At 39.9% G+C, this 17,166-nt stretch overlaps 1 protein-coding gene across 3 annotated transcripts in view; it reads left to right on the plus strand.

Annotated features, from left to right (window-relative positions):
• Positions 1 to 17,166, plus strand: part of TGFBR3 (transforming growth factor beta receptor 3) — a 118,830-nt gene that overhangs the window by 63,536 nt on the left and 38,128 nt on the right. For all 3 annotated transcript variants that reach the window (XM_086754123.1, XM_086754122.1, XM_086754124.1), the window contains 2 exons: positions 4,262 to 4,399; positions 15,814 to 15,997. In XM_086754123.1, the coding sequence (XP_086610249.1) occupies positions 4,262 to 4,399; positions 15,814 to 15,997 (322 nt within the window). The remainder of the gene's footprint in view (positions 1 to 4,261; positions 4,400 to 15,813; positions 15,998 to 17,166) is intronic.

Here is a 17,166-nt window from a genome sequence, read left to right on the forward strand (position 1 = left end):
TCATAAGCTCGTAACGCCTTTGAGTCCATTAAGCCCTTCAGTATCTAAAGCAGGAGTGGAAGATGCGTTTGTGTATAGTTGAAGGCCAGACTCTTACCTGGACTCCGCAATTCAAACTGCTGCCACCTTCCGCACGGAAAAACCCCTCGCCTCTCTGGTGAGCTGTTTTGACCATACGTACCCTACTTGGGCTGAAATCACTGTGTGATAGCCCACCGGCTGCTGTAAAACCCATAAGCTTGGCAACTGGCTTGTTGGCAAAAAGTGCTTGAATGCTAGTAACTCCCCAGCAGTTTGCTTGAAAATCTTTCCAAGCACCAGGAAAAAGTCTCCCATAATAGATACCACTGTTGTAGATCATCAAGCACAGACAATGATGGGAGCAGTCATAAATATTAGAGGGGGAAGTAGTTACATGATGAGGAGGCTGTTAATTTTGAACGATTTCTCAGTGGGAACGGTCACATTTAGGCTAGGCTACCCAGCTGCTCCTCAGCACAGCTAGCTCTGAGGCGAAAAGGAATTATGAAAAATACGGTGACCAAGATGGTCCTGAGCAGTTTTTGAGCAGCTCTGTGGGGTTTTTTTTCAGTCTGGAAAACCAAACTGGTGCTGGAAACTCCGTAATGCCAAGAAATGTAGGGACAGGGAGTATATATGCCAAGGAATATAGTGACAGAGGCTACTGCAGAAGCATACTCACATTAACTATATTCTTTCTCAAGTTTTAAGACCACAGATGTTAATTCTACATTCTGTATTTTGTTGCTGTCTTACTCATGAGTAAACTGAAGACTGCAGCAATGCAAAATTAAATTTATTCTGAAAATTTTCACAGAACACTTAATTACTTATGAAAAATCAGTTGATTCTGTGTTAAAGTCCTGTAGATTTTCTTAAGCATCCGTCTGCACTTTTCAAGCAGAAATATAGGAAAATTCCATTATGTGATATAACTTATCCTACAGTTCCAGCCAAAGGCATGGATAGCTATATCACCACTTCTGAATATGGCTCAAACTTTGTTGATTATTTCCATACATGTATGGAAATAATCATATATAGGTATATTATATACATATTTAATTTCCAAAGCCTAAAGGAATGGCAACTGCGAAATCTGATAGTAGATCCAGTTCCAAAGAGTCTCTGATTTTCTCACTAAGGTAGTAGGATTGCTCTGTATGCTCTCTCACGTGACCAAACCAACAGGCAGAAATCTTCATGAAGTCTAAAACATCTGTCTTGTCTGATAGATGTTTTCTTTGAAAAAACTTGTCTGAGATCAGTTGAAACAGAAATACTTCTCCATTTCCTTATTACCCAAAGGACTTGGCCTAGTTATTTCTGAAATTAAGTTTTCAGTGTGTGTTATATTTCTTGTATCACTTCTGGTTTTGATAAATACCAGAGGTTTTAAATAGCAAAAATTTTAAAATTTCTAATGGAAGCCTCTTCTCTTCATTGACTTGACATTCTAATAAAAACACAACCAAGGTGAAAACCCAAGCTGAGTGCCCCCATTAGCCAGTGTGAGAGGACTGTTACTGTTTTTCTATTCCTGGTTATTTACATACATAAACCTATATTATAGTTCATTTAATCCATACTTACGTTAGTCTTTACTTCCTTTGAGATCAGAAGAAACCAGTTATCATTGGGTGTGAAAATGTGGCTGTGGATGCATGTGGGAGTGGACGTGTTTAATATTTACTCCATTTAGAGTAGTAGATTTTCTCTTTGACACTTAGAACTTTAGAGAGTTTAAAATTGTATGCACTTTATGCCATTTGGAACTGAAAAAAAATATCAGAATAAATTTGAACTCCTATTTGCCAGATCAGGACCGTGAAAGATATGACTGGGCTACTTTGGTAAACTTAGACTGCAGTATTTTTATTGCTTTGTAAGAAAACAACCCCAGAGCAAGGTAATTCTATTTAATAGTTTAAACAGCTTATTACTAATTAGCTGTGATTACAGCTGAAAACCCACAAGAATTAATAAAAGCTTTTTAATAGTCGTGAATTTAATAGCAGTTCTGCACACCTTTTTCTTTCCACTTTCTCCTCTCTGTTTCTAGACAGAACAACAAAGTGGGTGCCTTGTAAAACAAATAATTTTAGCTTCTCTCTTATTTTCAGCTAACAGAATAATTTTGGCTTGTAGCCTGATACTGTAAAGCAGTTTTTATAGCTAAGATCATGACTGTTTGGCGTTTGAAGTCTCTGTCATCCTGTTAGCGTTCAGAGCGCTAACACCCTGCAGTTCCCCAAAAGGAGGTATTTTATTTGTTTGAGGTAGAAAATTAAGAGAAACGTGGTCTCCGGAAGACACGGTAATCTGTGGTAGTTAATGTTTTCTTTTGGAAATGCATAAATACAACCAGGCTTGGTGCGGGGAGAGGCCGAGCAGCAAGAAGAGGCGGCTGCTTTGGGTGGAAGGTGGGGTGCCCAGCCTTCCTCCAAGCAGAGCAGAGCTGGCGCTGCCCCGGCTGCGAGGAGAAGAGGTGCTCGTTCTTTAAAGCAGTTTCATTTTAGTACAAATACGGAATTATTCTTTTAATAGCAGTTTTCCAACAAGTTTTAATCAAGCATAACAAAGATGAAGACAGGGATGTCCTCGCTGCCTCCAGAGGTTTGCTTATGGGATTTGATGTCTGTTTTGCTGTGGGGACTTGAGACACATTTGTTTGTTCAGTGGGTTTTAAGAACCTGGTAAATTCTGCACGCAAGCACTGGCTTACCAATTGGCATAGTAAGTAACACAGCCAGTTGTTCGGCAGCTTTTTCATAAGTTCTTATGTAGCAGCAAGAGGTCTTTCTACTGTCCCCCACATGTCTGTCAGACCTGAGACCTGGGTTTGACTTTCACTTTGCAGTGATGGTGAGCTTTTCACTTTAGCTGGGGGAAAAAAATGAAAAATAAAAAAAAAAAGAAAACTAATGTTTTATTTTGGAAAAATTTTCAACAGTAATGGGTATCTCATATTTGGTTTGGTCTCTAGCTTTCGTCTAGTTAGTTTGCCAGATGAATCATCTGCATTTACTTTAATGGTAAACTAACTGATGCTTACTGCTACACAAGAATAATGGAATAAAGTATATCTAGTGGCTTCTGTCTCAGATTTCGTCTCAAATTCTCTACCAGGAGACAAAATTCATTCTGAATTACCTGTATACTCATTTCTGTGTCCCACCACTCAAATTGGTGGTTGTGTTTGTGTTTGCTCCCTCTATACAATTTCTAGAAAGAGCTGTGATTGTCTGGCAGCGACCCACCTGCCATCCACTGTTGTGAGACATCAGCTTGCCTGCTTGGTCTGCGTGATTTGTCATCTCTTGATTGCACACTGAAGCTTTTTTTCCTGTAAAGCAGGATGAGCTAGCAAGCCAAATGCTGACTGTTTAAAAAGCTTATTAGGTACTGCAAAACTACCATGTTTTCAATTACAAGTTGTTATGTGGTAGAAACTGTCAGGCTCTTCTCTGTCGTGCACTGGATTAGGGTTTTGACCCACATTGGCCCCTTTTTAGAAGAGGCAGCACTGGGACATGAGGAGCTGGGCAGGAGGGGCTTCCAGCAACCACAAACTGGTTGCTTAAAAATCACCTGTAACAGGTTTCCTCACTTCTGTGATGTTCACTTTCCTGGGATCCTTTTCCCCATGTATCCTTTTAGTCCCTGAAGACAGGCATTTTCTTTCCATAGTGTGTGTTAAAATTCCTTCCATAAACTAGCGTAGGGCTCGCTTGTGTTTCTGGATTTGTTCCTCCTGTTTTTTGTTTATTTAGTTTTATTTGTTTTGCAGGTTAGATTTATGCCCTAATAGCATCAGCAGATGAGGTTTGTGCTCCAAGCCCCAGCTTTGTAGGCTGCCATCTAGAAACCAGAAATCGGAGTTTGCTTTGCAATTCTTTTTATCTCCTTGTTCTCCAGCTCTCAGCTTAGTGGTTTGACCTTTTGCATAAGCTATTTTTCATTACTGTTTGCCAAGGTTTTCTTAAACACTTTAGCAGTGCTTTGCAAGCATAGAGCACAAATGTTAACTATTTCATTCTTTATATTATCTGTGCTCTATTGACTGATTTTTTAATTTTTTTTTTTTTTTTTAAGTAGATTAGTCTATAATCTTGGGTCAAGAGGTCTAGATGCTGGAAGCCATAATACATAAAAATTACCTTTGGTTCATTGTTTCAAATTCCACTTTGGTTTTGAAACTTACAAAGAAGTATTCATGTATTTCTGTGTTTCTCCATAGGTCACGTTACATTTGAATCCGATTTCATCAGTGCATATTCACCAGAAGCCTCTGGTGTTTCTTCTCAACTCTCCTTTGCCTCTGGTCTGGAAGCTGAAAACAGAAAGACTGGCACCTGGAATCCGAAGAGTTTTCTTTGTAAGTATACACAGTCCTCTGGCCTGCTCTGTATCATAGCTACTTGTCGCACAAGATATAGAGTTAATGGCATTCATTTGGAAAGTTTTTAAACATACATTAAAAAACCCCAAGTTAACAGGAGGTCAAGTTTCAGTGTAGAGCTCTGGGGAACACTTAGGTGGCAGGGCAAAGCAGTTTGGAAAAAGTACCCAATTACTTATTCTGTGGATTCGAGGAAAAGAAACCCAAACTGTTTTTCCAGAATCTGCATATCATGTAGGTATTGACATTAGCAGCCATTCCAGTTTAAAAAGCTGTATGAGGTGATAACAGATTGCCAGTCCTGATTAGAAGTTTAGTAGTACCACAATATAAAAAACTCAAAGCAATGGGAAATGCTATGGTTGGACAGTAGTTGTGTGGTCTATGACCAAAACAAAAATCTGTATGTATTGAGCTCAATATGTACATTTACGGTTTATGTCTCTAATGGAGCTTGGTCTATTGAAATAACCGAGCTAAGCCCAGAATGAAGTCATTTTTATTTCTCAGAAAGACTGGAGCACTGCTTATAATGTCAGATCCAAATATTACCTAGTATTTGTAAATCATGTCCTTACAGTTTGCCAGGACATTCAAGTTTGCTATTTGTAGTGAAACAGACAAGTTGTTTGGAATAAATTTTTAATGCATGACATCATGTCTAATCATGAGTTGTCTTTATTAAAGTTGCAACTTCTACTATATTCAACTCTAATTGGAGAACTAAACTTGATTATTTTTAGCTGTATCCTTATAGGGTTTAATTTTACTCCTCGAGCACAACTGACAGTGGGAGGCAAGACTGTTTCTGCAGTGCCCAATGGGAACTCAGTAGTGTCACTGTGCATCAGCAAGTGGGAGGATGGGCAGTGCTGCGGCATTAGCACACTGGGAAAGGACGCTGCTCTCTCAGTTGGCCTGATATGGTGGTGACACTATTAAGTGCACCAAGGGTCCTATCACTTGCTGGGCACCAAAAGCTTTCTGGGATTGTTTTTCTTTTTCCTGTCATCAGGGTACAAGAGTAGGAGTACCCTTGATATTGTGAACTTTGAAGGACTCCGTTCTGTTTCCAGTAGAGTGTGTTACTGATTGGTGCGAAGAACATGGGCTTGTTTGTATTCTAAGGTATTCACAATCATAGGTTTTCTCAATACTGTGTTAGAGATTTTTGGACTGTCCTCTTCTTGTTGACCATTCCTGGTATATGTTCTTAATGCAACCAGTATAGTTCAGGTCTGCTCAGAAAATGACTGACGAACAAGATGATAAACAACAGTATGATAAAGAGTCCTCACTCCTCTCCTGGCCAAAAGAAACAGCACCTTTCATCAGTTAATCAAGTCTTGGACCTATTTTCATTTCAGTTTTGATCTCCTCCTGCAACTACTACATCATCACTCCCATTTCACATCAGCTAGTTTGTGTTCAGCTATCCTCTTCCCTTCTCTTCCTCCTCCTCCAGGATTTTCCCTCTCCCCTCGCCTTGCCTCTGGGAGCGAAGAGGTGCTCTTCTGAGAGCCACCCATTTCCGCTCAGCTGACTGTGCTGGTGTTCAGACTGTGATCGTGCTGGGCTTCCTTGGTTTGGCTCGGCGAGGCTTCAGCAGGTTGCATTAAGGCATAGAACAACAGGAATGTGCCTAAGGCCTCAGCTGCCAAAACTGTACGATTAGCTAAGTGTTTGGTTCAGAAAACTGTTTCAAGCTCTTATGGTTACAAACAGAGTCTTGAAAATGTGAGCAGCAGCACTCACGGTTTGTGCCAAACAAGAAGTCTGGCCTCAGGAACTGCCACAGTATCCACATCACCTGGCCACTGATGCTACAGGAAGGGGTGGACTCTCTCAGGTGGGGCAGGAGTACCTGGTCGACACTACAGGTTCACTTCTGTGTTGATGGGACTCGGATACCTCCTCTCAGTACTCCAGCCTCTTAGGCTCTGCTGGTCATGGTGAAGGCTGAAAGTTGTGGTGCCTCACGCCATCCTCCTAGCACGTGGCCGTGGCGCTGGAGTGACACTGCTGCCCACAAGATGTGCGGATATGGAAGCTCGCTTTTCCCTTGCAAGGACTGAACTGGCTCTCAGTGTTGACCCATTCCTAATCATGTTAAACATCTGAATAGCTCTCCATAACAATTTTGGATCTCTTCAAGTGCTACATAATTTATTTATTCTTCACTATGTTAAGGTTTGTATTTTTCTTTTCTGTAAAGAAGTTGAAGAATAAGATTGCAGAACAAAAAATGCCAGGGTACCAGTCTACCATTACCTTGCCTGGTTTAGTCCCTGCTGTCCCTCTCACCCCAGAACATCATTCCCTGTGTTCTCTCTCTGAGGCAATATTTTTGCTGCAAGCATAAGCTAACTTCAGTCTCTTATCAGGGGCTCATTAGCCTTCCCTCTTTTCATGTACCGGTTTCTCAGTAGCTAGTACAGCGTGGGATGATAGGCCATGAGGTTACAGGCTGAACAACTTAAATTGTGGTGATCATCCATTGCTTTTCCGCAGTTCCACTTTGCTCACAAGACAAATGCATCCTGAAAAAAAGAGCACAGAATCACGCAGCACAGAAGAGTTGGGAAATGCTGAGGAAGTCGTAGCAGCACCTGTGGGCAAGTGCAGTAAGCGAAAAAAAGAAATCAAAGGGCTCTAGTTTTCCCGCAGAGCTGTTTGCCTACTTTGGGCCATGCCAGTTTGCAGTCCCTGGGACTGCCTCTGGCCTAGAGCAGCCTGTCCCTTTGCAGAAGGGTGGCTCTTTCAGGTGAGTTGTGGGGCAGGTGGATGTGCTGCTTCTACTCTAGTAGCAGAGCGGCTCCCTGCCTCCTGAGCAGAGACTTCAGTAAGTGTCAGGTAACTGAGCCTAGGAGGATAAATAGCAGCTCCAAGGGCTGCGGAGTGCAGAGCTTGCTTCCTTGGCCCTTGTTTGAAAATACTTGGCTTATCTGCGTACTTCTGCACTTCTGCCTTGTTCATTTTCCTTAAATGTATAGGCAAGCCAGAAAACAGAGTATTTTGAATCATAAAAGATTTCAAATTTATAAAACCTTTTTTAATGCCCATGAATGCTATGCTCGAAACAGAAATCTGTGTCACGCATACCATAGGAATGTCATAACTATTGTGTCTGTCTCTATGGAAGCCTTGGGCAGGATAGTCATTGACTTTCCAGCTTTTCCTTCAGACTTTTCATACAATACAGTACATTCATTCACAATTTTATTAATACACTGTATGCAAAGTATGAATTGCACCATTTCATTGATTGATCTCGTTAGAAAGGTAAGCAGTGTAAAGAAGTTTAAATGGCAGCTTCTGGGACTTACTGCTGATAAAGACAAGACCCCCAGAGCCAGATCAAAGTTTGTAGTTAAAGGATCATGTAACCATTAGTGAAGTCCTAGCTGTTTATTTCTTTTTATTACTAGCTATTATTTTTCCCTGTAAAGAATTATTATAAAGTTCCTAAACTGTTATGAGGAGGTGTGCTTTGAATAAACAAAATAATAAAAATTACAAATCAATTGTATTAGAAGATCCAAAGTTATTTCTAACAAAGAAGATAACCCCAGGATGTGAGCAGATAATGAACACTCTGTAAAGTGTTGTTAGTACCGTTGTACAGAGGGAGAAACGAAGGCACACTGAGCTTAAATGTTTATTATCGGAGCAGAGGGTGGAGTTAGGGCTGTGTGTTCTCCGTGTCCTCATTAGGAAGACTGTCTGCTGCTTTCACTCTGTGAATTCATTGTTTAAGTTTCCACTAAATCTAAGCCACCTCGGATTGCTTTGTTTAAAAGAAAGGAATGAAAGAGTTAAAGCTTGTGTCAGCACATATCCAAAACACCAGGAAAATACGCTACTGCTGAGTTGGGCTGGAGTTTTAAATTCTTACTACATAGCTGAAGCTTGGATTTTTGCCTTGAGCCTGGTCCTCCATTAGGCAGAATTTTAAAATGAATGGGGGAGAAAAACCAGCCTTTGGGTTTATGGTTATAGGATAGAGGGAAGCACAAAATACCTTCTTGGTAAAGATTTTTCAGTATAGAAATGTAAATTTAGTGTATACATGTGGTTTTGCACTTATTTTTATTGTGTGATGCACATAGCTTCACTCAGCACAGTGACTTCTCACATGCTTTATCTCATGGAGGCAGCTCACAGTTTCATTTTCACAAAAAGTCTACTGGTGGCTAAAGCTAAAGTGGAATAAATTATCATTAAAATTAAATAGCATGCCCCAACCAAACCAAATGTGTTCTGTTAGGATAAGGATTTTTTTCAGTGTAATGTTTTGCAACTTTTTTTCCAAACCTGTGGCACTGAATGGAAGCACAGTGATGCCTACAGAGTGATAGGACTTTGGAGGAAACCGTCCGAGATGTGGCATGGTGCTAAAGGGAGTTGTTCTTCACCAGTATATTGCCTTATTGTATTGTCATTTTGCTTCTCGAGGTGTCTTTCCCCCTCTATAAACCAGAGGGAACACTAGTGAATAGTCTTAAGAAAAATTTTTGGCATCTTGATAAAAACCTGACATAAATTTCTCTGTGTTTTAGAGAAGAGTGAATATGTGGTGACTATGTAGTGTGATGTTAACAAAACATTTGGCATAGACAGGGTTATTTTCAGACTCTGCATAAGTTATATATATATATATATATATATCTTGATGGGTTAAGTAGGTGGTGCTGTGAAAGTCACTTTGATTTACTGGAGTAAGTCTTGAGTTTATTCTCATTGTGTTAAAAATAAATATACCTAAGTATCATGGCATTTCAGTCTGAAAATACCTGAAATGGGTCAGTGCATGAACTCTGACTGACCTAAGTAATTGGAAATCGCCACTTTGATTACCAGTGTTTCTAGTCATATTAGTCTGGTTGGATATTTTTACATGTCATAAAAATACAACAGTTTTGGAATGGGCATTCTGTTCAGGTGGTCCTGGGTTGGATCATCAGCTGTCTCATCACTAGGTAGAGCAGTGCATGGGTGGGAAGGTCTGCTGAGTTCAGCAAGCAGAATACTTAGCATCTGTGCCAAATACATATATGTATTTTTTCTCAGCAAGAAATAAATGCCAAAATTACATTGTAAAGGGGGAATGGGAGAGGAAGTTGAAGGACCTCTTCACTGGTGGTTAGACTGGTTAGATTATGACAGGTTGCAATTTTACATAAGCTAGGCAACACCTGTAGAAAGTGCTTTTACTTGTGATCTGTAGCAGGTCAATCTCGCAGAAAAACCTTACCAGACCTGTCCCACCACCCACTTCTAAGTTTTCATGTAACAAAATAATTTCCTCCCTTTCCATCAGGTCATTATTTCTCTCAGTTAAAAAGCAGTTTATTGCAAACATGTCTTAGCAGAAAACCAGAAGTTTTACGAAACTGCCCAGAAGGAGAGTTTTAGAAGTGCTACTCAGCAAGTGATTTTTTTTTTTCTTTAGATTTAGTAGCTTTCTCAATTGCTTTTATAGCCTAGGAATGTCTTTACTGGGCAAGTGAAAGTAGTGAAAATTAAGTCAATGAAAGAAGGGACCCAATCCTTTGATTTCCTGGCAGAAATCACTGTTAGAATAGATAAAAAAAAAACCTCCTTAAATATCTACATTTGTGATTTTATATCATATTTGATTTAAGATTTGATGCTTCAGCTCTTTCTCTGAGTTATTCAGGCGATAGAATGAGTAAGGGTTATGGATGAGAAAGCACTTATTGCAAGCAAATAACCTTACTCACAAGAACCCCTTTAATAGCACTGAATGTCTGTGTTAAGTTAGTAAAACGGAGGAAGCAACAGCAGTAATGATAAATACAAAACCAGATCACATGCTCTTGGCTTGAGAGTTGGAAAAAAAAAAAAGCTTTAAAGAAGTGACAGAATGAAAAGTTTAATTATTAGTCTTTTTTTTTTTTATTTCTAAGAAGAAAAAAAAAAAAAAGCCATGTTCTTATTACTTCAGCCAATAGCTGGTTTATTCCTTTACTTCATGAAAATATGGTTCAGATATTTTGGGTCTCTGCCACCAAACCACAGGCTGCTCTATGGTTTGCACTAGATTTTGGATGACTGACAAAACTCACCGAAAAACAAGTGCTATTTGTTTTCCTGTGCCTAGTATTTAACGGGAAATCAGGAGGCTAAATTTCCAATCACTGGTTAAACAGACCCAGATGTGAGCAGAGTGCTCTGCTAGGAGAAGAGTGAGGAAGGATAGGAAATGCATGACTAGTGATAAATTTGGTATAAATAGTGACCTTTCACTAGTCAAAGTAAAAGCAGTAGATTTTCAGTGTTGTGTAACAGTGTGAAGAGGAATTTAAAAGGAGGTTTACATTCCTATAGAATCCTGCGTTTGTTGGTTTTTGGGTTTTTTTTGTTTTTGTTTTGTTTTTTTTTTTTTTTTTTAAATCTTCATCGTTCTTCTACTCAGGAGCTGGAAATAATCCTGTAGTTGCCCTTTTCCACTTGGCAGAGTTCATATTCCCCCTTCCTCTCTCCACACCATTTCCTTGCCTTTTGAAAGAACATGAAAATAACATTAAGTGTCTAATTAAAAGCAGTGTTTAGTAAACAGTAACTCTTATTATGCTTTTCACAATAGTAGATTTCCTTGGAGACTTTGTCTCGTGGCCTGATCCAACCCCCTGCAAAATTCTGCTTTTCTAAAGTCTATATGATTGGTTTGCTCCCAGAAATATCAAGGGTACCTCAGGCTACATATGGTCGTTGTTCTTACATTCTTGGCAATGGAGTGGAAGAATTTTATCAGAAGCAGGGATGGCAGAAAATGACAGGGTGGTAAATACATGTTTGAAAGTGATGCTTTGTCCACATTCAGTAAAAGGAGTTTAGAAATACAGTTACCCTAGTAAAGCATCTTTAAATATCTAGGAGTTGGTTTGTTTTGTTTTTTTTCTTTCGAAGCTAAGCCATTACAGAGGGGGAGTGATATTTCTGGCTTAGGAAGCAAAATATAGCACATGAAGCAAATATGCAGTGTATGGTAAAACATGTCTGTATGTGGTTGTGTGATGTTCCAAAATAGGGAAGTTTTACGGTGCTTAGGTGTCCTCTGCTTTCATTGTAAGCACTTTGCAGTTTGATTTGAGCAGAAGTGTTTCAAAAATACGAACTTGCCAGTAAATTTCAGAGGAAGCGAGGTAGATCTGTGTGCCTTAGTTTCTCCTTTCATGGGACTTCCAAGTCTTGCACTTTTTTGGAGCCTGATTTGCTAGGAGTATCACATAATTCATACTAGATCTTCTCCTGTCCCAGGTGATTTAAGCCATCTTTCAAACTCAGGTTTTATTGCTTGATGTTTCTTTCAGCTTCGAGAGCGGGCTGTCTCCATGGGTCACTGCTTCAACCAAAATTTTGTGTTAGGGGTGTGAATGCGCCAGACCTAGATGATGCTGCTGCCTCTTGGATCTCGCACTGGTCTTTCTCATTGCTGCCACTGACTGATCCTGAGTGCTCCTGCTTCTCACAGTCCCTCTCGGAGCCCAGACCCATTGCTTTCTGAGCAAAAGAGACTGATAGTTAGGAAGACTTGGTCTTTAAGTTAAACTAGGCTGCAAGAGCAAGGAAAGAAACAACATTCTGACATTTAGTGGTTGAGATGTGTTCCCAGTCATATCTTGCAGAGGGCTGACAGGCCTGGAACGGACATCTGTGATGGTCTTTTCTCTCTGTAGGTCATGGCTCCTTCCCTTCTTTGCTTGCTTCGGTAAACAGGGGCTTTAGCTACTGGAAGTTTATAGAAGCAGGCAGCAGATTTTGGCAGACTACTGGTGTTAGTGACGTGAAGATAATAAATGACAACAGGTTGTGTTACTGAGTCATCTATTCCAGTGGAAACTATAGCTGCAGTTGCATAGATATGCTTTAATTCTCCCCTTCTCTTCTTCCACTAAATTCAATCTAACTTGAAACAGAATTCCTGGAAAAGCTTCTGCTACCTTATTTTGTTCAGATCAAACAAGTGTTACGTTGAGTCTATTAAGATGTTGTGAGATTAATGTGAGATGAGTGGACTGTTACCTGTGTGTGATTAATAAACCCCTGCTGAGCCCTAAATTTTGGGAGCAGATTTCCCCTTTACAGGGATTTTTTGTTTGTTTCCTTTTTATCATTATAGTAAGTATTCCATGGGGATTTTGAAAGTTGCACTTGCTTTGACCCAGTTTCAGCTTTGATGGAAAATCCCAGAGTCTTCTTTATAGATACTTAAAGATGTGCAAGAGTCTGATCCCAGGAGGTTCTGCTTTCATCCCAGGAAAGTGTTGAGCAGCCTTAGTTCCTATCAATATCTTCCGTAGCTGGCAAACTGAGCATCTCCTAGGAAGTAGAATTAAAATCTAAAATGTAATATTGAGATAATGCTGCTTCTTTTACATGTTTGTTTTAAAAAATGTTGAAAACTGGAAGTGGAGTTTGGTGATGACTGTAAGTGGTCTTGAGAACACTAAACTGAAAATGAGAAATATTACTACTGCCTGAAAGCATCACACCTTTGTGGCTGGTAAGGACTATGCAAAGCTGATAGGTGATTCACAGATGTTGCATGTCACTTCAAAAGTAGCATGTTTCTTAGTCACTTACCAAAAATAATTATTCTCTCGGTGATTACTGTATGTTGCATGTGGATTTATGAACAACAAATTATATATTTTTGAGTTTCCAAATACCTGATATTTCTGCGTCCGTGGCTTTACTGTTCCTCCGTGAGGGGACCAAAGCACATCAAAGTACATTACCAAAAAACAACAGCTGAGTCTGAAGTCCATGTGGGCTGCTCTGAAAGTTGGTTCAAGTTTCTGAATTTTATTCTGAGCAGATTTACTCCTCTCCTACATGTTCCACCACAGGTATGATGCTGTATAGCTCAGACAGAAATACAAAGGATGCTGCTTTTCTTCTGGTAGGGTATTTGCCTCAGTCTTGGCTTTATGGTTGGCTTTGTTGGTCACTTGTGCTGGAGGGGCCTTGGTTGGGTGGTGGTGTAGCTGTTGCTGTGAGGGGAGGTGTTGGTTCATGCTGTTTAGATGTTAACCCTTGACTTTGTATTCTGAATCATCTCCCAAAGGTGCCTGCCTCTCTCTCAAGGCTAAATTATGAACTTGCTTCCTACTTGGGAGTTCCAAATTATAACTACATTAAATACTTAAAATGTCATAAAGCAAACAAAGTAAATATCCCCCCTGGATCATGTTTAAAGAAAAAAAAAAGGCAATAAACATTTAAAAAGAGAGAAGGAAATAGGTAAAATAAGAAACAGAAGATGCTATTTTAAGTGGGTGCAGTGTTCCTGCTCACCAGTGTATATATTTGAGATGGCTCGGGGTTGGCTGCGAGAGTTGTTCCTTCTGGGGAATAGTAACTAACGCCTTTTGGCACTTCTGCCAGTTAGCTGATGTCCTGAACTACCATGGCAGCCTTGCAAGGGCAGTTTTTTAAGACTGGAAAGTTTTCTTAAGGGACATGTAAAGGTATAAAAGCTTCCCCCACCCCCCCACCCCCCCCCCCCCCCCGCAAATGAGAGTGTATGTTTCCTTGCCTCTGTACAGTGCAAAGAAAATCACAGTCCCTGTTTTCCCCGATGGTCACCGGGGTAGTAGTGTGTGTAATCAAAATACATTCCTGAACATGTTTTATTCTTTGATAGAATGCTCAGATTTTGGTAGCAAATTTTCAAAATGCTGTGCTTGATCCTCGTTTCCTCTGACTGCAGAGGAGCTCTTTGAACTGCGGTCCTTGCTGTGGTTAGTGGCCATGGCCAGTATTGTTTGGTCTTGCAAACTGATTTTTCCATGTCAGGCTTGGAAGTTTCCTCATTTAGCCTCAGAAATGTGATAGGGCACGTAGGTGAATTCAGCAGCAGAGGATGTTTCTGCTGCAGTCACTTTTAATGTCCTGGCAACAACAGGAAGAAACAGACCTGGGGCACTTTTTCCACTCTGCAACCTCTGAAAGTAACCACTGAAGGAGACGAAGTGAGAAGATAAAAGTGTATGTGGCAGCAGTTTCTCAATCACCCAGTCACCTGTGTAATGAGTGCTCAGATGAAAATTGTTCGTATATTCCCAAATATTTAAAACATTATTTGGTTTTAATGCTCTGACTTACACTAAGTACGTGGAAGAGCGCTGCTTTTAGTTTGTTCTGAAGAGCAAGTAGTTAATGTTCAAGGCAGGTGTCGAAACAGTGATGGTTGCCTTTTTTTGGACAAGTCTATTGAATTCTTTCCAGAAAAAATAACGTGCTTGGCTCGCTTAACCTTGCCTTAGGTCCATGTAGTAAAAATCCCAACACTGGCAGGCACAGCAGGACTCTGCACTCCTCTACAACCAGGTAGTGGAACCAGCATTTCAAACAGACTGTAGTATGTGATTAAAAAAATAAATTACTGTAAGCTTCATGTTTATTTAAAGCTGTTTACTGTATGATCATTTAGTGAGGATGCTTGTGCCAGACTTTTTGGTTGCTCTGCTTTCTGTCTGTCGGTTCCTCTCCAGTAGGACTCAGTGACTTTGGGGTTCATCGATAGGATCTGTCTCACAGGAAGACATTTGTCATGCTGCAGGATGATGCAGAAGGCTTTCAAGTTTTAATTAGTAATAAATGGAAAACCAAGTGTATTCTGAAAAAGAAAACTGTTGTGTTAGCGTACATTTAAATATCTCAAATCTGAAATTAAAAATATAGAGAAAATCCATTACTGCAAGCTAATGCATGTCTTTGGACAATATTTAAAAGGAATAATATTTTTTTCTCACATTTTCCTCAAATGTCTAAAGGGTTATACTGTTACTTTACTCTAATACTGAACATAAAAAAACCACCAGAAACATTGTGAAATAGTGTAAATCAAAAGCAAGTACTGTACTTACTGGATAAGACTACCTCATATTTTTGAGGTAGTTAGGGAGGTTTGTTCCTGAGAGTGGAATGCCAGCATCTATTCAATATCCCTACAAAATAATAACTGATTAAGTCCTTAAATCTTGCAATTTTCACACACAAAGATTTTTCTAGTTCCTCAGACCATCCTCTTCTTACTCTCTCCTGTCTTTCTTTTCCTCTTGTCTTCCAGCCCTCCCCTCGCCCCTACATTTCAGCTTCCTTGCAGCACTGTCGTGCCACTTCTGCAGCAGACTTTGGAGAGTGGGCTGATGGGTGCTTCATTTTTTAAAAACACCTCTGAAAAAGGAATGATTATGCAGATATTAAAACACCTGAAGTTTAGGCATTATTGGAAATAAGCTGTAATCATCTTCAGTGAATGCATTTGGGGGTGACAGATTACATTGCTTAAACGTGCTGCCTGTCTGTGTGGATAAGATAAATGTACCACATTAAAAATATGTTTTTATTCCCATCAGGTGTCTTTAGGTTCTGTTGTTCAGTTTGAGAAGGGAAATTTCTCCTTGTCAGCAGAAATGGAAGAGAAGTTCTTTCCTGAGAAAAATGAACATCTGCTACAGTGGGCCCAGAAGGAATATGGAGCAGTAACATCTTTCACTGAACTAAAAATATCAAGAAACATCTATATTAAAGTAGGAGAAGGTAAAACAAAACAAAACCAGCAGAATTGATAGGCACTTCTAGATGTTGAGGATAAGTCTTGCTGTAGTATTATTCCACATTTTTTATTTTAATCTTTAAACATACCTCTCATTTTCCAAGATGTGATATGAAAGGGGAAGGCAGAGAAATAAGAGCAGGTCTAAAGACCAGACATTGGATTTAGGCAACTTTTAGTGGATTCTGGTGCCATAATTTTATGCTCATAAATGTAGGTGCAATTGGTCAGAATCTTACAGGAGTTGAAGTTTCACCTTTTAAAAGGAATAAACTATTCATGGTGATTGTTTGGGTGTCGTCATCTAAAGGACCGAAGTGGAGAACCTGCAGTAGGGGGTAGTTTCTAGAAAGACCACAAGTGGTGGTGTTTTGTTTTTTGTTTTGTTGGGTTTTTTTGTTGTTTTATTTTTTTTTTCCAGTATTTGCTTGTGTAAGGATCCAGAGTACTTTGGCCAAGAACTATTGCTTTCCTCACCAAATAAGTTGCCTCAGTCTGATGTCCTTGTGTATTTTCATCTCAAGAAGCAATATTTCTTTTCCCTATGAGCTGCATGCCAAATTCATCAGGTGACCTGGGACAGGTGGGAGAGGACTCCTGTTCCTCAGGGATTTCACAGGCCTGTATTAGGGTAGTATATGGGCTGCAGCTGAGCAGTGTTGGAACAACTTAACAATATGAGCTTCTGCAGCACCTTCTGGCTCATGCTTTGCCTCAGTTGGCTGCTGGTCACACAGCATGTCTTCTGCAGGGGAGTTCCACCTGAGCTGGTCATAAACCATGGATAACACAAGAGCCACGGCTCTTCTCTTCACTGCATTCTTGGAACAAGGCAGTCAGTTCAGGAGGGTTTATGGCCTGCTTATTTTTATTCAAGTTCATTTTCTAGAAAATACATAGTAAAAAAAACTTTGCAGGGAGAGCAGACTTTCCTCTATTGTGCAGGATGATTGGGGTGAAATGTTTTAAGCTGTCAGTGTTCTTTGCGTAATGGCCTGCAATTCACTGGTTATTTTCTTCTCTGAAGATATTGACCAAGTTCAGGCCAAAGCAAACATCCAGTTTTAGGCTGAACCAAAAGCAGCAAGAATAAAGGCTGGTAAAAGTGAACTGGAAATGATTTGCATTGCAGCTAGTGGTCCAGATATTTTGA

This window comes from Chlamydotis macqueenii, chromosome 8 (assembly GCF_036417535.1).
Source record: "Chlamydotis macqueenii isolate bChlMac1 chromosome 8, bChlMac1.mat, whole genome shotgun sequence".
NCBI lineage: Eukaryota > Metazoa > Chordata > Aves > Otidiformes > Otididae > Chlamydotis > Chlamydotis macqueenii.